This window comes from Scophthalmus maximus, chromosome 19 (assembly GCF_022379125.1).
Source record: "Scophthalmus maximus strain ysfricsl-2021 chromosome 19, ASM2237912v1, whole genome shotgun sequence".
In the NCBI taxonomy this organism is placed as follows: domain Eukaryota; kingdom Metazoa; phylum Chordata; class Actinopteri; order Pleuronectiformes; family Scophthalmidae; genus Scophthalmus; species Scophthalmus maximus.
The window spans coordinates 4,339,237-4,363,640 of record NC_061533.1 but is presented as its reverse complement, the minus strand read 5'-3'; the positions used below and the strand labels follow the sequence as shown (position 1 = coordinate 4,363,640).

Genomic DNA, 24,404 nt, shown 5'->3' with positions numbered 1-24,404 from the left:
AGCCTCTTTGTGGCGATCAAGTCGGAGGTGGTTCAATATTTTGGCCAATCAGGAGTAGTGCACGCTTGGTGAGAACTGCAATGGTTTCTTCAAAAGCTGAATCACAGCATGGGGGGTTAAGCAATTACTCACTTTTCGTATTGCTTATCAGAATCATTCTGATGGCATGCCCCTCTCCCCCTTTTTGAGCTGTACGGTTTGAGCATATTTGAGAAAGCTTGCATGCTTTTTGGGATGATGGGTACTTAACATTCATTGAGGGCCTTGCTCACAAAGAGGCATAATTTGCAAAAGGGTTAAAGAAGAAGAAGGCCTCAGGAATCTTGTTTTATTTATGCCAAAAATGCCTGGCCACAATTAACCAACCAAAACCTCTCTGAATGTCAATTTAGGTCATTTTCTACCCTCACAAAAGCGCCGGACTTAAAGCCCATGAAGCAGAAAAAAGCTGATGTAATGGGTTTAAGAAAATCTCCAAGGGGAGTCAAACCTCACCCACACACCCCCAAACTCCGACCCTCCCTCCCTTCCCTCCCGCTCCATCCGAGGGTTATTCACCCTTGAAACTCGTGGTCAGCACCAACGTGTGGTCACTTTGAACGTGAAAGTACAGTCGGCTTGAAAGTGCAGGATGAATTTGAGCCTTTCGACGACATGTTTGTGATGGTTAGAAAAGGAGAAAAGGTTTATGATTCACTGACTTAGCGAAGGTTGGGGGGGGGAGGTGTTAAAGAAAAGAAATCCCAGCCTTGGCACTCACACACACAGAGTCTCTGTGCATTGCAAAGCACAAAAGAAACCTGTAACGCCTCCAGATTCCTTCTAGTCGAGTATCAAAGACATGCTTTGCTTTAGAACAAGAGACTAGTGGGCAGGATAGGACTGAGTGAGCCAGTGAACCCAGCACTGGCTCGGTTGGGTGCTGCGAGTTAATCTCCCAGATAGGATTTTTTTTCTCCCCCTTCTTCTTCTTCTTCTTCTTCTTCACCTCCTCCCTCTCTTTGGGGATATCGGTTTTACTGTGTAGCCCTGAATGGAGGGACTTGTCTAACCTGATCACCGGACAGAATAAGCACATAGAGAGAGGCTACGAAAACTCACGCAGAGATTGGCCGCATGCTTTCAAGACCAGAGGTGGGATAAACCTGCCCACTGGTCCTTCCAGATTCCCCTTGAGCTGTTTTTTTTCAGACATTTCGACAGAAAGTCCGGACATTTTCCTGAACTTCTCTGGAGAGGCTGTACGTGAGGACGCAAATGTTGCTCAGTACATCTTCTGGAACTTTTCCCGTAGCCTCACTGAGTAAAATCTCACGAGAATGTCTGACAGCCCATGTGAGAATTCAGCTAGCTAAAACTGTATTTAAATGTCCGGTTTTCAAAAAAGCCAACGTGGCGCTGGTCAAAATGCGAAACTCGAGGCCTCACAAACCAACGGGTGACGTCACGGTGGGTTGGCGCTCTCAGCAAGTGAGTGGGCCTTGTGAACGACGCAATTCTGCCGACATCTTTTCCGGAGTTCAGGTCTGAAAAGCGCTTCAGTGTGACCTCCCTATTGTTTTCAAGAATTACTCTGAAAAGAAGCATTAAAAAGAGGCTTCAAACGAGCCGTATCTCGCCGACTCAAATGTGTCACATTTTGTTAATGACGGTGAAGTTTATATTTAGGGCTTGTGTTGACTTCAAATTGGAATTAAAGTTTAAATAATCATAATCAGTTAATCATTTGGTTGTTTCCCAAAGCCCCATTTGATATATTTAAAGTTCTTGCATTGCCTGAGTCAAATTAGGAGGCAATTGAGAAGTTAGAAGAACGTTTGGCAAAATTATAATTGACTAATCGTTTCATAAATGGCTTATATATATAGTTGATCCTGACCTGATATTGGAGAGTTAAAAGAAAACCTGAGAACATTTCATTTGCTGATACTGTGATACTAATAAACTTAAATAAGGATCACTTAAATGTTTCAAAATGACTGGCTTTGGCTTTACTGTGCTGCGGTTCATTGTTCTTCTGTTAGTCAAATGTGACTAAAAAGTGTGTGTGCAATACAAAGACCGGCTGATGTAGGCCACGCTTGTGCATCACGAGGACTCTAATACGCCTCAAGCACATACTGTATATACATTGTGCTGGCGTGAAAAGCGTTGTATATCTTATCCTCTGAGATGCAACAATGAGAAAGCAATTAGTGGTTTGGAGATCATCCAAATAGCTTCTGGTTCTCCTGTTCTTGCCCTCCAAGGCCGTCACTTGTGGAATACAAGAAGGAAGCACAATCATTATTCCCCCCGTTAGCATCTAACCACCTCTACTTCCATCCCCGATCCACGTTTCTCCATTGCATTATTCCTGGAAAATGGCCCCGGCTTTATTTATCCACATTCTCATTTCCTGTCGAATATCATTAGCTCCTCGGAGGGGCCTTGAGCTCCTGGACGGAGCCTCCCCCCCCCCCCCCCCCAGGTTGTCGTGAAAGGTGATCGTGCAACCATTCACAGAAATGAGAGTGAGCGAATAGAAAGAGAGGAGCAAGGGGGAGGGAAAAAAAGGCCGGCAGAAGTGAGCCAAGAAAAGACTTGGGGGGATTGTCACGGCCCGGTTCTATGTGCGCCAGCTTTCTCAAGGAAAACCAATCCCTCAAATCCCCCTTCACCACTTATCCCTCCGTGTTTTCTTTTTAAGGGTTGATACATTTTGAGACAAAATCATGAGGTTAATCGCTGGTGACGCTAAACGCATTCCACGTGCGGTTTAATGGTGCCCCCCCCCCCCGCGACTTCCCAACTCCCTGCCTCCCGAGTGCGGTGTGACCTTAGCCTTCCGACCCGGATGTGATGTAGGTGAGCACTTCCCCTGGTGTATCGGGAGCCCCAGTAAGTGTTTCCTAAAGAAAACAAGTCGGAGGCGGCCGAAATCTGAAACCAGCGCTAATGCTGGCTGCCTCTCCACCTTGCCTCCCCCCCCTCCCTCCCTCAACCCTGTGGCCGGGGTGAAAGCTGAGGTAAGGACTGGAGGGAGGCGGCGGGGAGGGGGACACCAAGCCCACCGTCTGTGCACACATTCGTTTGACCGCGTGAACATGCGCATGTACTGTAAGTCCTGTTCACATTCCTCGCAGGCTCTCGCTGGCGGCGAGTTACAGTCCTCGGCAAACACTCGCTGCGGCTCAAAGCGAAACGCCCGGGTCGGCCTGCTCTGGTCTCGCCGAGCCCCCAGACAGACACCAGCGTGCGACCGCCGAAGTGGCTTGTTTGTGCAGTTGTTGTGCGGAAGGTCATTCGACGGAATGAACCTGACCTTTACCGAAAGCTCCGTCCCTCTCGCCCAGTGAGCAGTGGCTGGATTGTGACACCATGAAACTATCGCACGTAAACATACTGTATATATCTGTTGCTATTTTGCATCTGCTGTATCGTGTCGTGTTTGCCTTTCCCTTCATCTGATATCTCCGAGCATCAGGGGTTTCAGTCGGTGCAGCTTTCGATCACAGGCAACGCCGCTCGCCTCGGGCGCGTTTTGATCTCCACAGGACTCCTTCCCCCGTGCTGCGAATGTATACGGCTTTTTCATGTGGGGGAAGAAAAAAATCGCTGTACTGAAGGAGCTGGGCAGTTGTTCAGAATATTCATCCACCGTCTTTGTTGGGATAAAACGATCATGTCATCACCCGATCATCTTCCATGCACAACAGTTTGCAACACAGAAGTTTGTGCAACTTTCCCCCCCATCAAAATAAAGGTTGACACCGGATTATTGCCTTTAAGTAAGTAAGTGGTGTATTGAACTATTTAGAGCTGAAACTATTGATTAACTGACAGAAAAGTAATCTGCCTGTCAACTAATAGATCATTTGTCACTTTTTAAGGCAAAACTTTCAATGGTTCAGACTTCTCACTTGTGAAGATGAGCCGCTTTTCATCTTGCGGCGTGTAAAACAAATAAAAAAATTGGCGGCACCACCAACACAGGGAGGCGCAGGAATGAAAATTGCCGCGTCCTCTGGGTTATTATGAAACTGAAGTGAAGACTGAAAAGTATAGGGGAGAGTTAAAAAAACATACACAATTTAGGCAAATCTTCTTGACACCATCAGCCCAATCTCTGGGGTTACGGTTGAGGTTGCCGCCATTGTTGCCCAGTCCAGGGAGCGAGATGAGGGAGGGGGTGGAGAAAGGGCAATATGGGCCTGCGCTCTAATCCCATTCCAGTGGGCCGAGCAGCAGCAGCAGCAGCAGCAGCAGCAGCAGCAGCAGCAGCAGCAGCTTGCGCTGCATTCCACAACCCCGGGGGCTTTTGAGGCGGGGAGGGGGGGAGGGGAGGGGAGGGTGAGCAGCATTCCTCCATCGCCGGGGCCATCAAAGACGCCGCGCAACATCAAAGGCCGCTCAGAGCCTAGGTGTTGATGACTGCAGTCCTCCCCTCGGTCCACTTTTAGCCCACCCCCAACCCCTTCGGCCCGCGAACGCGCACACACACACACACACACACACACACACACACACACACACACACGGCTGGCGAGCCCGACCGCTCCAGGTATGTGCGCCCTCCTTCCTCCCCGGGGCTCGCCAGCCGTTCCGCAGCAGCATTAATCATAGCTCATTAACTGCGCTGCGCAAACATTGACTGTGCTGTTTCAAACGGTGGCAGAAAAACTGTTGTTGGATGAAATATGCTGTGATTAGCGATTACTCAGTCGGACGGTGGGAGAAGAGCATTTGAGAAATGATCAACAAGTCAAAGTTATCCCCTCGAGCGGAGAGGCAGAGCATTTGCTCGTTTCAGCCTCTGCTTTTCTCTTTTCCGTGCGGTTAAAACCTCCATATCTTTGTTGTTGTTGTTTTCAGATAAAGAAGCGTTTTGAAGACAAGTCACCTTCGGCCTCTGGGAACTTGCAAACTTTTGACATTGTTTTGTTTTCATTTGAGAAAGTCAACTCCCTTTTGAGTTTTCAAAAGTCGACAAAGAGGCAATCGACGAGACAGACAACGCTTCGACTCTGCAGTTGGGTTCTCCCGTAGAACTGTTCATTAATGATTCATAATTACTTTGCTTGTTATATTGTTGGCCGTGGTAATTAATTCACAGTGGCACCCTCGGTAAACATCATTAATGCGTGTGTTCACCTATACGTTCCTATTTGTCCTCATAGGGACATCAGCCCTCTTGCTCATATTAGAGACAATATGTTTGTTTGCAGCTGTGCACCCCCCCCCCCCCCCCCCCCACCCCCCCCCACCCCCACCCCCCCGGCCCCTCCTTCTCTTTCCAAAATGGTGGGCACCCAGCTCAACGTTGACCCCTGAACTTTGTCGGCCTGTCCTTTGTTCGTGTCACTCTGGGTTTTTAAAGACTGAAGAGCTGAAAGTGACACCAGAGAGACTTTTGAGAGTGCAGACACACACACACACACACACGCACACATGCACACACACACCCCTTTGACAGTGTTCGGGATGCACTTGCAGAGACTTAATAGAGTCACAAGCTCGGCGTCCTGCTCAGTGTTAAAGCTGTCAACCCCGGGGCCTTGTGCTACATATCAGGACGTTTACATGATATTGGGTGTCTTCTGCCAGCGTCCCCTCTCTCCCACTGAAACCCTGGCACTTGTTTGCTGTGCCCGTTGCTATGAAGATGGCGTGGAGGTGATTTTCGGGGAAGGGATTGGGGGGGGGGGGGGCAAACAGACAAATGACAGACAGTACTACTGTGGCTTGAATCACACAGAATAAAACATAACTGAAGCTCCGGCTTTGAGTATTTTCCTCCTTTTATGTCGGCGCAGACCACCGAGACGGAAGACGGATGCCGGGCGAGACCGGCGAACTGTTCCTCCGGTCCCAGTGGACGAGACAAAAAGGAGGAAGTCTTCATTATTCCAGCGGAGGAGCAGAGGGATCCCTTTACGGGCGATAGTGTTACAGGAGGAGGAGTGTCGGGGGCCCCACCTGTAGGGCCCTCCCAGCTGCTCCGCTGTAACTGGACCCCGCTCCCTCTCTCCTCAAGGCTACCAGCCCGCTTTGAAGTTATTTCTAGTGCTGGGAAAAGAGGGGCAAAGAGCGACTGAGAGGGGCTGGCTGTGTGTGTGTGTGTGTGTGTGTGTGTGTGTGTGTGTGTGTGTGTGTGTGTGTGTGTGTGTGTGTGTGTGTGTGTGTGTGTGTGTGTGTGTGTGTGTGTGTGTGTGTGTGTGTGTGTGTGTGTGTGTGTGTGTGTGTGTGTGTGTGTGTGAGAGAGAGTGTGAGTGTGTGTTGTGAGTATATTAATGCACGCTATACATAGCGGAGTGCAATTCAAAACTCCCTCGCTCATTTTCCTGTGCTGCGATGACGTCGGACGCTGAACAAGAAAAAAAAAAAAACACTTTCATGGTTTTGGAAGAAATTGCTCGACGTATATTCAGAATCAGAATCAGTTTTATTGCCAGGTAAGTAACGGGGTTAGATACCAGGATTTTTCGGGGTGTTCTTAAGGTGCATTTAGCAGTCGACATACAGTATATACACGTAATTAGAAAAATAATATAGAATAAAATAAAATTCACACTTTTTACAATAAATTTACAATAAATAAGTGAACCAACCTCACAATGAACCCGTAACATTTATACATTTTCTTGGCAGAGTTTTTTCAGTGGAAAAAATGGATAGAACAGGTCACAGTGCAGCAAATCCCCTTAAATCTTCATGTGTAAAACAAATTTGGCTTTAAAATATTTCCCGCATTTCTTTCCTCCGCAAGTCTCATTTCGTAAACTATGTGTAATCCCAGACTATACGTGGTCTATTTTGTTGTCAAGACGCAGACAAACGACAAGAGCCCGACTTGACTCGTCCCGTCTTCAGATTGGCAGTAAGGCTACGACCGGCCTTCAGCCAAGGACGCTCGCGTCCCCGGTGAGAGGACACGCACATCCCCATCTGCACCGGGGGGGGGGGGGGGCTTAGCCTCACCCATCCTGAACTCAAACCGCTCTCCGTTCCTTGAGGGCTTTTTTTGGGGGGGGGGCGGGTGTGTCATAGTTTGGATTAAGTGTCAGACTTTGATTCCCTTCCCTCGTTCCCGCCGCTGACGTGATGTCAGAGCTCGTCGGGGATCGGGCGGGGGAAAGGTGTGGTAACGGAACGCGGGAGATGTGTGGAGATGAAAGCTCAAAGCAGGGGAAGGAAGAAAAGAAAAAAATTCCACGTGGAACAGATGGCGACGAGGCTTTGGGAAATTTTGACCCCTTTTGACTTATGGCCGTCAATCAGTCACTTCTCAACGTGGTGAAGTTATGAATGGGAATTGCATCTGATGGAGGTCGACTGTGTGTTTTTTCGTTTCTTGTTTTTTGGAGCTTGTGCGAACCTGATCTGGTTCATGGGGTTGTTATTGGCATGTCGCTGTACGTGCGTGGCGGCTGTTGGAGGCTACGTGGCAGACTAGACACTCATTAGTAGGTGTGGAAGAGCGTTTCCCTCCCCGTCCTCTGCGGCTCACGTACAGTAAGCGGCGTCTCACCTCGTCCGTTTGACCTCCCATTATGTTTACCGCAGGTCTGAAGAGGGTTCGCCGCCCGAATGGAGGTCATTCGTGTCCTTATTACCAGTAAACCATCTGCAGAAGATGGGGCCACATTTATCTCTGGGTGTGAACAAGTATACAGTGTTGATTGAAAAGTAACAGATACAGTTGCCAAACACCTTCAACTGACGTGGTTCGTCGACTACACTGCTGTTCGTCTGACATATATTAGTATGTGTGATATATATATGTATATTTCCCTTTTTTGATATACGTATATATGTACTGCCAGGTGGTATAATTCTGTATGAGGCTCAAGGTTGTGAAGTCGTGTGTGTGTGTGTGTGTGTGTGTGTGTGTGTGTGTGTGTGTGTGTGTGTGTGTGTGTGTGTGTGTGTGTGTGTGTGTGTGTGTGTGTGTGTGTGTGTGTGTGTGTGTGTGTGTGTGTGTGTGTGTGTGTGTGTGTGTGTGTGTGTGTGAACATCCTGTTACATACCACCCCATCCTGGCCTGAAGAAGTCCTGCCCCCCTCCTCAGCTCTTTTCTTGTTTCCCAAACAGCCCTGACAAGTTGTGAGTGTGTTACACCACAGGGCCCTGGGGAGACTCGGTCTGCGGGCGGCGACCAGACAGACGCGTCCCACCCTAGTCATCCCATCCGCACACAACCACCTGCCACCTCCGCTGGCAAGACTGGTGTGTTATTCCAGGAAGTTGACAATCCCCCCCCCCCCCCATATGGAGGGAGGTTGAAGCACAGTGCTCGGGGGGGGGGGGCGTCGGAGGAGGAGGTCGGGGTTTGGGGCGGGATGCTTCTTCTGGCGGGGTGAATGAGTTCACGCCGAGCGACGTGAGAGAGATGCCTCTGCCGTCGCCCCTCGGTCACCCATGTTGTGTTGCAGACTGCAGTCTCCCCTCCACACACACACACACACACACACACACACACACACACACACACACTGAGCCTGTGCGCAAACAAGCGAGATGCGTTAAAAAAACAACAACCCACATGCGCGGCGCTGGGGGAAGCAGATGGGTGCGAGGACTGGCGCCGTGCCCGGGTGTTTTTCTTCTTCTTCTTCTAGATTTTTGTGTGCATGTGAAATAGGTGCCAGCTCTTCTCCCCCCACTACGTAGAAAAGAAAACAACCCAATGGACAGCGGATCCGTCTGGTCGGTCATTTAGCCCCGCGCCACAAAGAGCAGCTTGTAGAGATTGTCCTCCGCCGGCACTTGGTTCAGACAACAAGGCGGCTTTGATCGCCGCGGCAGGAACTTGTCCTCGCTGTGACCTAAAATGCCACAAGAACAAGACGCCGGTGGAACTCCGTTTTGGGAAAAGTTTTCGTGCTTTTATATAGATATAATATATACATATATATATATATTATATATATATATATATATATATTCTCCCTTTTTCAGAGTAGATGTTTGAAGGAAGTAGATGCAGGTCTGCGTCTGCATCCCGCGTAGATCCGTGTAGCTCGGGGATCTTTTCTCCCGCCCGCGTGTCTTTAATGTTGCTGAGCCGCCCCGCTGTGTCGCAGCCCCCCCCCCCCCCCCCCCCCCCCCCCCCCCCCCCCCAAATAAAAGTCTCGTTGCGTGAGGTTTTTTCGGCAAGTGCGCGGCTTTAAATAGACGCACACACTCAGCAACTTCTTTGCCTCTTTTTGAATTTCTGATCTGGCTGCACCCCGTGAGCATCACTCACATGTTCGCAAGGGTTCTTCCTGGCCGGTGGTGCTAAAAGAGAGAGAGGGGGGGGGAGAGAGAGGGAGGGAGAGAGGGAGGGAGAGAGGGAGAGAGAGAGGGAGAGAGAGGGAGGAGAAAAAAAAGTCTTTGAAATTTCTGCTTTGTCACAATGAAAGCAATTTTTTCAATTTTTTTCATTTTTCATTTTTTATTTCTTAACCTCAGGGATGTTTCATGTGCCGAAATACAGCCGTTTTTTAAAATGTTTTAATAGTTATATAACGCAAGAAAACAAACTCGCGGATGACTATGACTTCTTCCTTCGGTGGCGAGGAGACGAGTGAGGATAACGGCGAGCTGTTAGGTGCAGGGGCGGTGTAGCATGGCGACCGCTTTTCGGACAGATGAGGGCAAATTGGGGGGCTGTAACCAGGGTTCACCAATAACTCGGAGGGAGAGAGGGGAAAAGGGGGGGGGGGGGGGGTGGGGCAGGAGAAGTGGGTGTTGTGTGATCAAAGGCTCAGCGAATTGTGTCACAGACGGCCGGAGAAGAATGGCGTTGGACGGTGTGACTTGCATTTTGATTTCCTTTGAGAGCCGGGAGGGGAGAGGAGGGGGGAACGGGAGGGGGCGGTGGGCGTGTTGGAGCAGTAGGGCCCTGTTGTGATCCCATTACAGACTGTTGTCAGGTCACTTGTTTGTGGAAGAGACGGACTCGACGGAACGGGAGCGGCGGGAGTTGAAATCAAGTTTTCCGGAAAGGGTGTTAAAGCAAATTGACAGGAAAATGAAATTTGTTGCTACGCCATCAAAGCGGAGGAAGACAGTTTTTAATGGATTAGGCTAATGATTATTTTCATTATCGATTCATCTGTCGATTATTTTCTCGATTAATCGATTCAGTATTTGGTCTAGAACGTGTCATAAAGGGGTGAAATGAAAAATGACGATGGTGTTTCCCAAAACCTCAACATGATGTTTTTGTTTTGTCCCCACACCAAATATATTTAGTTTAATGTCACAGAGGGGCAAAAGAAACCAGAAAATATTCACATCTAAGAAGCTGCAATCAGAGAATTTGGACTTGTTTATTCCTAAAAACGACTTGAATCGATTATCAATTAATTAGTTAATTAGATAGTTGATTAACTGCTCATCATTCTGTAATGTGATATAATAGTGCTGAGAAGATGGCATCCCGCGCGAGCGAGCACTTCCTCTGCAGGTGGTTTTGCAGAGAGAGGGGTTGGGGGCCGGGGGGTTTGGCAGGGGGTGTGTCCAGCTTGAGTGACAGGTGGAGTTCAAATCCCCGGCAGGGTTTCATTGAGAGTGTGGCCTGTGTAACGGGATAGTCATGTGAAAGGCTGCTGCAGGGGGGGCGAGACGGGCAGGGCAGAACAAGAGCCCGCCCCCTCGTGGCACGTCGGGGGGGCGCCCGGACGCCCTTCACCTCCGAACCCTGGGTCCGGAGGAGCCGAGCCGAGTGGAGCGAAGTGGAGCAACCGGGTGTTTCCAGTGGGCTGAGCTAGGGGGGGTTTGGGGCCTCGTGGGGAAACCTAGCAGTCGGAACACAAGGGGGGACAGTCTTTGTCATTTCGTGTGTGTGTGTGTGTGTGTGTGTGTGTGTGTGTGTGTGTGTGTGTGTGTGTGTGTGTGTGTGTGTGTGTGTGTGTGTGTGTGTGTGTGTGTGTGTGTGTGTGTGTGTGTGTGTGTGTGTGTGTGTGTGTGTGTGTGTGTGTGTGTGTGTGTGTGTGTGTGTGTGTGTGTGTGTGTGTGAAGGCACGTTCTCAAATATGTGCTCATTACTGTTTCGTGTGCGCGGCCGGTAGCTCTGACCCACTTCACCGGATTCTCCGTCTCTCTCGCCTCCACGCCGGGCGCTCCTCTTTTTTTTCATCCTTTTTTCCCTCCCCACTCCTCACATCCGTCGACGCCTACGTCAACATCTGACAACAACAAGAAAGAGGGAGAGAGCCCGAGAAAAAGAAAAAGAGAAAGAAAATGCCTGCGGTGGAGATAATGGTGCGATTGCCCGCCTCTAAACTAACAACATGGTCCACAACAACAACAGTGCCCCAGTTGGAGGGCAGGAGCCCCCGCACAATGGCCCAGTGTTCAGGAGCCGGGCGGCAGGCGGGGCTCCCCGCTCGCCCCTCTCCGAGCTGTTGGACGAGAGAGAGAGAGAGAGAGAGAGAGAGAGAGAGAGAGAGAGAGAGAGAGAGAGAGAGAGAGAGAGAGAGAGAGAGAGAGAGAGAGAGAGAGAGAGAGAGAGAGAGAGAGAGAGAGAGGTCACAATCACAGGGCGAACGGTGGTGCTCCACTTCCTGCTCCTCATTTAGACCCGGACGTGGGGGCAGATTCAGACTCTCTCCAGATCCTCCCACACCGACTCTCTCCGCCCGCCGCCCAGCCGCTCATGACGTTACCTTAGCTGACTGGGATGCGTTGGGATGCAGTCCGTCGCAGTCAATGGGTCGGGTCAACGCAGCCTGAATGGAAACCCAACTAGGTTTTTTACGCTCTTTTATCTTCGCCTTCCCCCCCCTGCAATTTTGGTGTCCTCCAAAGGCCGAGAGGGCGAGTGCGCTCTGAAATTATCATACCAACTGTGTGTGTAATGTATACCTGCGCTGCCTCCCCGCTCCTGTCAGCCCGGGGTTGAAATCCATCTTCCTGACAGTCATCCAGAGCGCGGCGGCTCGGCTCATGTGTGTGTGTGTGTGTGTTTGCAAGCGAAGGAAAATCGCGTCCCAAGGTTTTTTCTTTGTGAAGAGGTGTTTTGCGACGGCGTAGCCTTGCTCCGTTGGTTCATTTTCATTGAGTTGTGATTGAAAATCGCAGCAGAAACTCCTCACGGCGTCATCACGCTCACGTCTGGAGGGCCTGCGAGGGAGTGAGGGGTTCAAGGATGAGCCTCCTTTTCTTTAAAGGTGCCATTCAGATGCGTGCCGATCGTATAAGTCTATTAGTATGTTGTTCCGTCTTAGATTCCTTTAAGACTCGCGCACTCTCCAATTCCGCCGCCACCGTTTGGGCCTTCCGCTCGTCTCGGCCTCAGATTTGGTTGCAGCACGGCACACGTTGTCCTCACTGCCTTTTCCTTATGATTCCTCCACACCCGATTTGCATTTGACCCCCTTTACTCTTGAGCCGAGTCCTCCCCAGAAAAAGCCTCCAGGTCGGGGGAGGGAGGGGCTTGACCCCGCGGCACTGAAGTGAGTTAGGCGCCTTCTGAATATCTCTTCTGAATTGGCCCCGCCGCACCTCCAACCTGCTCCCTGCGTGATGAAGTGGGGGGGGGGGGGGGGTTCAAAGGTCACCAGAGGGAGAAAAGGTATCTGGGGTCATCATCGGTGGCCCCCGGGGGGCCAGAGTGGCCGAGGGCCTCGGCGTCACAGTTCTGGCTGATTGGGGTGTTGTGGTCACTGGGTTAATAGGATAAGTGGCCCGCAGGTCAGTCCGGCCCAGTTCTAATGCAGGAGCTTGTCTTTGCACTGTTGGCAGGGTGGGGGCCTGGATCCAGGATCTTTCAGATCTTTACAGTTTAATTTGAGCAGTGCATTATTTCAGGGAACGGCCAAAAGCTGCAGTTTTCCTTTTACCTTTTTTTGCTTTCATTTATTAGATTTTTTTGCTTTGGGAAAGGCCGGTTTGAACGGGGATTCGAGCCCAGAACCTTCTTGCTGTGAGGCGAAAGTGCTAACCACCACGCCACCGTGTAGCCCTTAAGATATTCTGATGGACCTTAATCAGAGCAGTGTGTGCAACTCTTGTGAGACCTGAACATGAACTGCGGTGGCGGTGAAAAGCTTCCGGTCGTCATGCACGTATGCACATGAATCATTCTCAGACATGAGCATGGAAGTAGACTTAATGCACTTTTCCCCAAGAATGAGTTCGGTCAAAATCGACCACGTCGGCGCAAGTTCCACTTTTGCTTATTCGGCCAGGTTCTCTGAGAAGTCAGGTGGGACGCTGCGCTGCACGTTCAGATCCAGCGTGATTGCGCTGCACAGAGCAAATTCCCCGGAGACATGGAGCGCTCGTTAGCTCTCCGTACATTTCATTTTACAAAGTGGGGCACACGTGGATGATAAATCGCCGTAGTCCGTTTGCAGGTCGGTCACGCCTGGAGCAAATACTGAAAAAAGTACATGACATGGTTTCCCCGCAGTGCCCCTTTAAGATTGATGGTGACTCCGCACCTTTGTGATATTAATACTGACTGTGTCGCTTCTGTCTCCTTTCCAGATGCATCCTTTGGGACTATGTAATAACAACGATGAGGAGGACCTGTACGAGTACGGCTGGGTCGGAGTGGTGAAGCTGGAGCAACCCGAGCTGGACCCCAGCTGTCTCACCGTCCTGGGAAAGGTAAAGACCGAGGGGGGTTGTTTTGCTCTTTCCGCTGGCCGTTGAGTGCCAAGTTGATCAATGACTTCATCTTACTTGCACAGGTCAGCGCAACTGTTCACGAGTTAATCTTTGGAAAACCAACACACTGCAGCGTTGTACAGATTTAACTTTGCAATTGGGCTGAAAAAATGTTTTACTCATATGTGCAGCCTGACGTGTGTGAGCGGGGGCAACTGTAAGTCCATCTTAAGGCGGTGAAGGCGACGCGTTGTAAATACTTCCTGTCCGTACCAGTTCCACCTCTTGTCGGTCAAAAAAAAGAAAGAAGTCCCTGATCGTACTTTTGTTGTTTCTCGTCCGTAGTATTTTCCGTAACTAAGTAACCAATTGCAGAGCAGAGCATCATCTTCCTGTTTACCGCAGTACGCACATACTCAGCGTATGAGAATGGTCATGTAATATACATTTTCAGGTGTGTTTATATGGACTGGTATAAATACTAATATGGAGTTAAAACGCTGGTGTGGATGGAGATCGTTTCAGTTTTAAAAAGACGAAACACCTGCTATAGAGGCAACGTTCACGAATACATGGAAAGAATAACAATTGGATTTCTGTTTGCCAGTAAACCCGATCTTATAAAAAAATCAAAAGGGCCACAGATCAACAGGGACATCGACGCCGTCCGGTGCGCTGGATGTTGGTGCGTGATCGCTTCTGGCTCCGCACTGTGCAGACAGCGCCGTGCTGCGTTGTGTGTGTGTACAAACAGTTCCCCCTCTTCGCCAAACTCTACGTAAAGGAATTGTATTTCCCTTTTTCTTAATCAAACCCCTTTTAAGAAATGATCTTTGATCTACCGCGGTCGCGGAGACAATTCCCGGAAGAGATGATTCGTTTTTACTTGCGCGACTTCACTTCCCAACGCCAGGAGAACAAGGCTGAGCCGAATCCCTCTCTCGGCCCTCGCCGCCCCCTCGTCTCCATCCTCCCTCCCTCCCTCCATCTGTGCCCAGACCCCTCTGGAGTCTCCGAGTGGTATTTTATCATGCTTTAATTAAGTGTTCCTCTTAATGGAATGTACCAACATTCCCCGGAGGATGTGGGAGAGGGGGGGGGGGGGGGGGCTATAGTCTCATTTATCCTGTGCATGCCTGGTGACAGAAAGAGAGCAGCCATTCATAATTTAAGGAGCCCTTGTACCGCATAGACATGCTAATGGTGCACTTTCTCCCCGATGGCTGCTGCCGCCGAGATAATGCATACTTACGCCGGGACCTGAAATCTGGCCTAATGTTCTGCACTCAAAACCTTTTTCTCCTCGACCGTAGCTAAGAATATATCAATGGTCCCGGGTGGCTTCGCTTCTTTCGTAAATGGTCTTCGCTGGGGTGACGCATCCGCGTTTGAGGAGCGGTTAACAGGTCCCACGGGGGAAACGGAGGAAACTATAACTGGTTAAAGTCGTTGTTTACCACTTGCCACTACTCAGTTGTCCTGGGAATAGTTCACGTCTGTACGACAAGTCGGGCGGACATGGTTGCAGCTTGTGAGGGGCTGTATTTAGGGTCAGGTATACCTAGTCAAATTTCCAGAAAAAGGTCCAAAGTTTGCAGCGAGCGAGTGGGCGGGTCGCTGACCTTCACCAAAACACTGCGCCGCAGCGGGGTTACCGCCACGTCCTGCCTCCTGCAAGCTCGGACAATCTCCTGCCCGGTTCGTAAAACGCCAAAAGGCAGACTCCAACTCTAGTTCCTGTCTGAAAGCACGTGATGGTACTGGAGGTAACATCTGTTGGAGCGAAAGGGACTCCCGAGTTTGATGATGAGGTCACCAGGCCTCTTTGGCCTGAACTTCAAGTCTGCCTGAGGGTAAAGGCCAGTCGCTACTAATGCAACACACCCAGATCACTGACGGATTATTTTAAATGCATAAACGTGGACGAACACCTCTTCTGCATTGTTTACTCTGTGAAATAAAAGCTTTCACATCGGCGCATATCGGCAAACTTGAATACAGATGCCGAATATGTCTGTGAAAGGCTCAACACCGGCCAATATTTATGGCTAAAACCGATGTTTCGGCCGCGCTCTCGTTCAAGCTGAGCGTACGGGCATGACCCCATGGACCTGTTGGGGCACCGCCGTGAGTACCAGAAACCCACACCTTCCACTCAGTGGAACCAGTCAAAGCAGAGCGCTAATGAGCTGGCCATTTTTTACATACTTTGTGCTTTTGGTGTTTCCCTAAGGGGACACCGTAGTGGGGATGGCAGGAACCTTGGCCTTTGACCCCTTGGCCTCCAGCCAGCCTCCCTAACCTCTACGCCCCTCGGCCTCCTCTGTGTTTATCCAGCCAGGACTATAATTAGAGGAGGGGGAAGCCCATTGTTGCATCTTGACAGACCCTTGCCCGGGGCCCGAACACAGCTGGGTGCTTTGTGTTGGCACTGCCGCTTTCGCCAGGCCAGACAGTGCAGTGTTTACCCCCTGCCAGTCTGCTTACACTGCCCGGCCAGCCGATGGATGCGATGCCCACTTCTACACACTCACCCCGCCTGGTCTGGCCTAATGTTTGGCAGCCCCGCCGCCCGCCCTTACCCGACTGGCCCCTGACTGAACCCAAGAGCCCACTCCACTTTGCTGCCACTTTGCCACCAACAGTGTTGGGGCCTTGTCTGGTCAATTTAGATTCCATTCAATTACAGGATCCCAGAGGACGCAGAAAACAGAATTGGGCGGGGGGGGGGGGGGTGCTGTTTACTCTAATTCATGCCTAAATATAAAGTGGCTGGGAACACGAGGCCCCCCAGCTGTGCTCGGGAGCCGGTCGACACGCTACCGGCTATATTTGATCATTCTATGGCTCAGCTGAGCCTCTCGGTTTTGATGTTTGTCGTTCTGAAAATGCCCTCACTTGACGCAGCCTCTTGGTTTGACCCCCTGCTCCACAGGAAACTGTCCATACATCTACTACTCCTGTCACCAGTGTGATTTTCCTCATTCAGCGGATCAGGCCGCTCACACCGTCGCAGAGAGATGCTCTGACGGCGGCAAATACGAGCAGTAGAGGAAGAGGAGGGGAAAAGGGGGGTCGGTCTGCGCCGGGCCCTCTGAAGTCCACGTGCAGTCCTCAACAAAGCGCTGACCTGTCATGTATATGTACACAGTTTTTCCCCGCACTTCCTGTCTGGGTTCCTGTGCGAGCCTGTGCGGGACTGTTACACCTCCGACCTTTGTGTGCCGCGGCCGTCGCTCGGCCCGGCGAGGGCAGGAAACCCAAGAGTAAATCAGCTGCCGCTGTACTTGTGGCCGACTGTCTTTGAAGTGGTTTCGCCCCGTCTGACTTCTGCGCGTCGCGTCAGGATGACACCGCAAGGTGCCCCGGTGTTAGCGGAACACAGCTGCCTCTCTTCAGTTACAGCTTATCGAGTATCCGCTTTCTGCGCGGCGTTTGTAAAGTGTTGTAAATCATGCTCACACCTCTGCACACATCCGCTCTCAAGTCGGAACTATTTATTGCAGTCCAATAACGCGCCGTGTTCTCGGCCGCTCGACTTTCCCAGAAGCGACCCCCCCCCCCCCCCGCTTTCATCTCCACCCCGTCGTCTTCCACGTCCATACGCTGCGTTTTTTGGCAGCGCCTCTGGAACATGAAATCACGCCACCGGCTCTCGGGCCGGTAGGTGGTAGTTTGTCGCCGGGCCAGTGAGACATCTCTCCTTTCAAGTGCCGCAGTGTCGGCCCAGTGGCCACACGGGGCCTAAGCTCGCCGGCTTTTTCTCCCCCCCCCCTTTTCATCCTGCCCGCGCTCTCATGACATCAGCCCCTAAACCGAGAGGAACAGCGAGAGGGGTGGGGGGCGGAGAGCAGGAGGAGGAGGGGGGGAGTTAGATGGAAGGGAAAGAGATTGGGGGGGGGGGGGGGGGGGGGGGCTTGGCTTTTTTCTAAGAGTTGACGAAGGCTAATGTGTCTGGTTCGGTAAGTCGGCGGCTGGGATTTGAGAAGTATGCGACCCGTCCTCCCACACGGCGCTGCAGCCCGTGTCCGAGCGAGCCTCTTGGCGGGCATCGCATGTAAAACTCCCCGGTATGCGCTTGTTGTGTGTGGCCTGGCGCTGCCCTTGACCAGCTCCGTCTCTGAACTGCGATCAGTTCCACCTTAGACGCCGGCCAAAGACAACATTTCATCGCAGCGGAGCGTAACTGCGCCGCCGCTGCGAGGGCCCCCCCCCCCCCCCCCCCCCCCCCCGTAAAACAACTAGAGCGAACGAGAAAACTCTCAAGCTCCTTTATTGACATATCCTTCCAGGAATAAAAGCTTGCCACTTTCAAGTTTTTGCCAGGGGCGCGCACGCACACCCACACACACACACACACACACACACACGTAGCCACAACAAGTGTATCCTGTGTGGGAAGCTCCAGTCTTCTCACACACATACAAAACACAAGCCCAAAAAACCACAGTTGCCGTTGAACAATGTGAGTGGGCAGAGGAGTGTGTGTGTGTGTGTGTGTGTGTGTGTGTGTGTGTGTGTGTGTGTGTGTGTGTGTGTGTGTGTGTGTGTGTGTGTGTGTGTGTGTGTGTGTGTGTGTGTGTGTGTGTGTGTGTGTGTGTGTGTGTGTGTGTGTGTGTGTGTGTGTGTGCGCGTCTCTTGTGTCCTTTTTTTCTTCAAGTTGGCACCGTGGGTCGGCAGGCCCGGGCAAACAGCTGCTGCGTCTTAGTGCTAAGTGGCTTTTGGACTCCAACCGTGTCTGGCATGTCAGCCAGAGCTGCAAAGAGTGTGTGTGTGTGTGTGTGTGTGTGTGTGTGTGTGTGTGTGTGTGTGTGTGTGTGTGTGTGTGTGTGTGTGTGTGTGTGTGTGTGTGTGTGTGTGTGTGTGTGTGTGTGTGTGTGTGTGTGTGTGTGTGTGTGTGTGTGTGTGTGTGTGTGTGTGTGTGTGTGTGTGTGTGTGTGTGTGTGTGGAATGAAGGGGATGCATAAAGTACGCAAAGCCCTACAGGACGGTGTGTGTGCGCGTCTGAAGAAGAGCCGCTTTAAAAAAAAGAAAGAACGAAAGAAAGACACGGCAACAGACAGAGGAGTGTGATTCTGCGGACGACTGGCTCCGAGGGCCCTTGGCCAGCTTTCGCTGTCCTACACACTCAGGTGCGTGCTAGAGTTCGTCCCGGGGCCACGGCAGTGCCAGTGAGGTGTCATGTGGCGCGGCTTGTTGTAAAGAAGAATCACTGCGCCGGACTCAACTGGCTGCCGCGGGGTTTTTTTTCAGAACACTTCTGACGCAGCCCCCCCCCCCCCTTTTTGGCCCGTCAAAACGCCGTCTGATCTGTGTGTGTGTGTGTGTGTGTGTGTGTGTGTGTGTGTGTGTGTGTGTGTGTGTGTGTGTGTGTGTGTGTGTGTGTGTGTGTGTGTGTGTGTGTGTGTGTGTGTGTGTGTGTGTGTGTGTGTGTGTGTGTGTGTGTGTGTGCGCGCGCGCGAGCTCGTCGGCCTGATGCAGGACGAAGTACAAGGCTGGCAGATGCAGACAGCTGAATGACTCAATGTGCCGCTCTCTTCTCTTTCTCTTTCTGCAAAGACCTTAGTGAAGCACGAGCCTCGACAAAAGAGGGAAAGAAGAAAATTGCGGCACTTTTACACGCCGCGGTCTCGAACACTGTTTTGCTAAATTGCGGTGCGAAGGCCACAATAGCGATTGATTCACTACAGCGGCTTTTGTTCGATACAGGTGAAGCTTTGTGTTGTTTTTAAAGGAAATCTTTTCATAGCGGAGACATGAAGATGCCGAATATTGATAAGGCGATTTTCCCCAACGCTTAATTCTAAAAAAAAAGGAAAGATGGGCCTTCTTGCATCCTTTCACACTGGTTGTGTAAATCAAGGCGGCCGCAGCAGCAGCATAATGGAGGCAAGTGTTTGTGGCAGCTTCATAAAAACGTTGCTCTGCTCTGGGGGATGTGCGCATTTGATCAAATGTAAGGTTTCTAGAAAACGTAAATGTCAAAGGGCTTGGAGAATGAAGTAATTCTCCCAAACTTTCCCAGTTCCGGCTGCAATTTCACATGGTTTCTTGAGCAGCATCCACGATCACGGCACACTCATTGATGCAGAATTGCTGTCACAGTGGCGTCCTCGCGGTGCCGCGTTTGGGAATCAAAAAAAAAAAAAATAGAAATAGGTACAGGACTGAGACAATGAGCTTGTCCAGCTACAGTTTAGCCCTTTGCGGTTTGACGGGGTAAAAAATTGCACGCGCCTCATCACCCCCCCACACACACACACACACACACACACACTCACACACAAACACTTTCAAACACACACACACACACACACACACACACAAACACTTTCAAACACACACACACACACACACACACACACACAAACACTTTCAAACACACACACACACACACACACACACACACACACACAAACACTTTCAAACACACCTCAGCGTGGAGGGACGGACAGAGAGAGAAACTGAAAAAGAAACGAGGAGGAGGAGGAGAGAAGAAAAAAAAAGTGGAGAGAAAAGCTTGTGAAGTGCGCGGCACTCGAGGAGGGGGGGGGATGGGGGGGGGGGCTGCCTTTTGGGCTCTCCTTTCATGTTTGTGTACGCCTCAACTTGCTGATATTATCTTGGCCGCTCTTCCTGGCGGGGTGTCGGCAGAGGTTTCCACTGTCTCCCTCTCTTATCCCCCCCCCCGCCCCCCGCCCGGTCTTTAACGCCGTGCTGGAACCCTCACCCACCTTCCTGCTCCTCCGACCCCCCTCCCCAACCCCCCTGCAAAGAAAAAAAAAAAAGTCCCTCTCTTAAATCACCGCTTCACCACGTTTCACGGCGCTGGGAGGCGCCTGGGATCCGACTGCGCCGGTTTCCATGGTCACTGGGAAGCTCCTTGTGTCATGTGGCTCAAAGTGAGCCGTCCTTGGGCCGAATTACCCGGCTTTCAATTGGAGGCCAAATGACCATTATTAGACTTCACAGCTCGGGCCCCTATTTAGGGAGAGAAGAAAGGAGCCCCCGGGGACTGAAGACGAGGGAGGGAGAGACGGAGGGAGAGGGGAGAAAACAGAGGGAATGAGAGGAACGACAAGAAAGTAGGCACCACTGAGTTGTATCTTTTTATCCCCCTCCCCCCCCCCCCAACCCCATCCACCCCCTTACATCGATTTTTGTCTCTAATCGCAGTTGTTGTTTGACAGTCAGACACCAGCCGCCGTCTGTCAAACATGCTTCCAGAGAAGGACGGGGAGCGGCGCCGGGATCAAAAGATGAGCGGTGGAAAAAGTAAATCTCCGAAAAAGATAGAGGGCCAGACATCCACCCACGTCACCCAAAGCCCCGCGTCTTTTCTCCCTTCATCTCCGCCTAAGCCCAGTTGCTTTGTAAGGGGGGGGGGGGGGGGGGGGGGGGGGGGGGGGGGGGGGGGGGGGGGGGGGGGGGGGGGATGTGCCCCGTGTGAGTGAGGAATCCTCATGTCCCGCGCCCCGCCGCGAATGTCGCGGGCTGTGTTGTCTTTAAGGCCCGGGGCCCACGGCTTGGCACGGAAGCTGGAAACTGAAGCCCCCTGGTCCCCGCGCGGCTAATCTGATGCCTCTCGCGGCCACGGATGATTCCTCCGCGGGAGGGCTAGTGGGGGTGAAAATGGCATCCTGCTCCTGGGGTCCAAACTTTCTTTTATGCCCCGCCAGGGTTAGGCCCCGGCACAAGGGGATGGAGAAGAAGTGGGCCGCGTGTGTGTGTGTGTGTGTGTGTGTGTGTGTGTGTGTGTGTGTGCGTGTGTGTGTTTGCGCGCGTGTGTGTGTGTGTGTGTGTGTGTGTGTGTGTGTGTGTGTGTGCGCGTGACACTGGAGCTGCCCATGCTGTGGGACAGTGAGGTAATGGAAGAAGAGAAAGAGGAACGTGGTGGCGGGCGGGAAGGGTGAGGAGGGGGAATACACCGAACATGACTATTGTTTTTGGGGACCAGCACAACAATAGAATTTCCATGATACTTCTGGACGGTAGTTAGTCGTGGTTAAATGCCCCCTTTAAAATGATAGTTGTTGATTCCTTTAGATGTTCTCAGATGTGTATGGGGAGTGTTTCCATCTGTGATGGATCTAAGTGCTTTAAAACCATATTGAAGGATTTCATGTTGTCACCGTGGGGTATATGACGTGGCAGTGGGCGTATACTTATGGACCAATCCGACGGCCGAAGATACTGCACATGGACGACTTGTCGACTTTGAGGAGACAAACGTTGCGCCATCTTGTTGCCACGTTCTGCTCGAAAACCTGTTTTCAGGCCCGCACACTTCCTGCTGTGTTGTCGTCTCCATCGGGACACGACAAAAGATAAAAAAGAACAAGGTGTGTGTTGTGTTGGATGAAGAGATGGACGTGTACAGACCATTCAGACGGTTCAAACCATCAGAAAGAAAAGAGGATTTGAGGAAGAAGAAAAACACAGTGCGGTTTGTTTGATTCCCTGTTTTCCCGTCGACCCTCTTTTGACTCCTCAGGCTTTGTGTCCTACATTACTCGAAGGGGAACTCCCGCTCGTGGCTGCAGAGGGAGTCTGACGTGCGAAGTCTGGTCAATGTCGCCATCGATTAGGGGGTTTTTAAAAATGAGAAAGGGAAGAAAAAAATACGGAGGTGAGCTCCCCAGAACCTCGGCAGCCTCGGCTCGAGTGCCGCGCGCCCCCAACTATGACCAAACTGCATTGTGGGTAACGGAGTCGGCAGGTGTGCGGGATGAGAAAAAAAAAAGACGATATCGCCATTTCTGCTGCGTCGATTCTAACCGCTGTGTCCATCGTGGATCCTACAATATTAGAGGTGTGCAATGATAAATCAGTACCTTTTTTTTTTTTGAATCCCTGTCTTTTCATGGACCTGTGCTTCTGCTGCGCTCTCAGTCCCTCACTGCGTTCTGTCTCTCCAAACGCCTTGACCTCAGCGGATGTCAGCAAAGGACTGACGGCGAGTCCGAAAGAAATGGACGGAGCCATTCATTCCCCGGCTTCTTGTTTTTTTTTTTTTCTCCCTCCCCCAACACTTTTCTTTCGCCGTGTACATCTGCTGGAAGAAAAAACAAAAAAAACCCAGTAAACACCCAAAGGTTAAATCGGTCTCCTGTGCCGGTCCGCCGCAAGGACGACTGCACAGCGGGAGACAGGAGGTCCGGTAAGAAAGGAGGCGTTATGGAGGGGGGGGGGGGGGGGGGTTATAGGACTGAGTCCTGACCTGCGCTGCCTTGTTTGCCAAGGGAAAAAAAAGACAGGCAGCAGCAGCAGCAGCAACCCCCCCACACCCCCTCCCAGCAGCAGGATAGAGTATTACAAGAGAGAGAGGCAACAACAGCAACTTCTCTTTCATGCAAGCAGCGACACGGTCTGCTGAAGCAGCTTGAAGGCAGAGAGAGATTAGAGAAAAGAGCCGAATGACTGCAGGCGAAATCGAGGGGGGAAGGAGGGAGCGAGAAGTGGCCGCTCAGCAAAGATGCCTCGGCTACATTTGGATTACAGCACACACGCTCGCCCGGGTGAAGGGGGAGCCACTAACGCTGCCGCGTTGTCGAGTTTCACGAAATGTCAGTTAATCCTCGGCTGCACGTCTGGAGCTACGAGATTCGCTTCAGTCCTCCGGTTCCACGAGTGTGTGTCGCGTGGCAGGTAGTGGAAGGGCCGGGATTTACTTTGTTTAGGCCTGAAAAAAATGAGAGCGTTCATGTGGTGGAAAGAGGCAACTTTTCAAAAAAAAGAAAAAAAGAAAGTTTGAGCCCGATTAAAGGGGCAGTAAGCGATTCTAAAGCAATACACGCTTTGTAAAAAAAATCTGCAAATATTTCCTCACCGTCCGTCAGCTGTCGCTTTTGTGTGTGCGCGTTAAAAAGATAAATAAATCCAGGTTTACGGCGCAGCCCAGGTTCTGTAAATCAAAAACAAAAAAAAACATGGTGCGGACCGCACCGCGCAGCACTGCGGTTTGGGCCTTGTGGTTCGTGCGTCGGACTCCCGTCCCGGGGGTCGCGGGGTCGCGGCCCGGCCGGAGCAGTAAAATCACAACAACGACAAAGCGTGAGAGAGACGAGATTTCTCCAAAAGTGGCTTACCGCCCCTTTAACTGTCTCACTGTTGCCGGGTAGAGTTTCCACTCTTCGTCCAATCATCGACCGCCCGCCATTATTGTTTACTAACATATTCCGTGCCTGGCGGCAGACAGAATTGTTGAAAGAGATGTAGTTGCTCGTAAGGAGCCAATCAATTTATTCTCTAGCCATTTTATTGTGCAATCAGCATCGGTTTCATAATCACACGTCTGAAGCAACAATAAAAAAAGTGCGTATTGCCACTTTCATCAATAAATCTGTCGGCGCAGCTTGTGTAACATTTCACTCGCGCATACCTGCATAACTGCAGCCTGAAGCATATTTGTTCGAAACAATTCTCCATTTCATATGATGTATAACCGCAGTCATTGTGCGTCGGGCTCTGACCGCTGCCAAAAAACACCCGTGACCCACACTCCGGAGTGTTACCTGAATGCATCCTGTGACGAAGCGGACGAAAGACCAAAGCTGGATTTAAAAAGTAGCGTTTTCTCCCAACATCTGCTCTTCACTGTTCAGACGTTAGACATTATGGATGGTGCACGACCGTGAAATGATGGTTAGGAGAAAAAAAAATGGAACCTTCTGGTAAAATTTAAAAAATGAAGCATAGCGGAGGATTCAAAATGCATTCTCCTCTACTTCTCGACAGTCAGCGAGACAAAAGTTGAAGAACGAAAGGAAAAGAAAAAAAGTTCAGATTTGATCTTTCATGTGTCAGGAGATTTGCAGCAG

The 24,404-nt window shown here is 51.1% G+C and overlaps 1 protein-coding gene across 3 annotated transcripts in view; it reads left to right on the top strand.

Annotated features, from left to right (window-relative positions):
- Positions 1 to 24,404, top strand: part of znrf3 (zinc and ring finger 3) — a 78,029-nt gene that overhangs the window by 33,846 nt on the left and 19,779 nt on the right. For all 3 annotated transcript variants that reach the window (XM_035639022.2, XM_035639020.2, XM_035639019.2), the window contains one exon: positions 13,462 to 13,584. In XM_035639022.2, the coding sequence (XP_035494915.1) occupies positions 13,462 to 13,584 (123 nt within the window). The remainder of the gene's footprint in view (positions 1 to 13,461; positions 13,585 to 24,404) is intronic.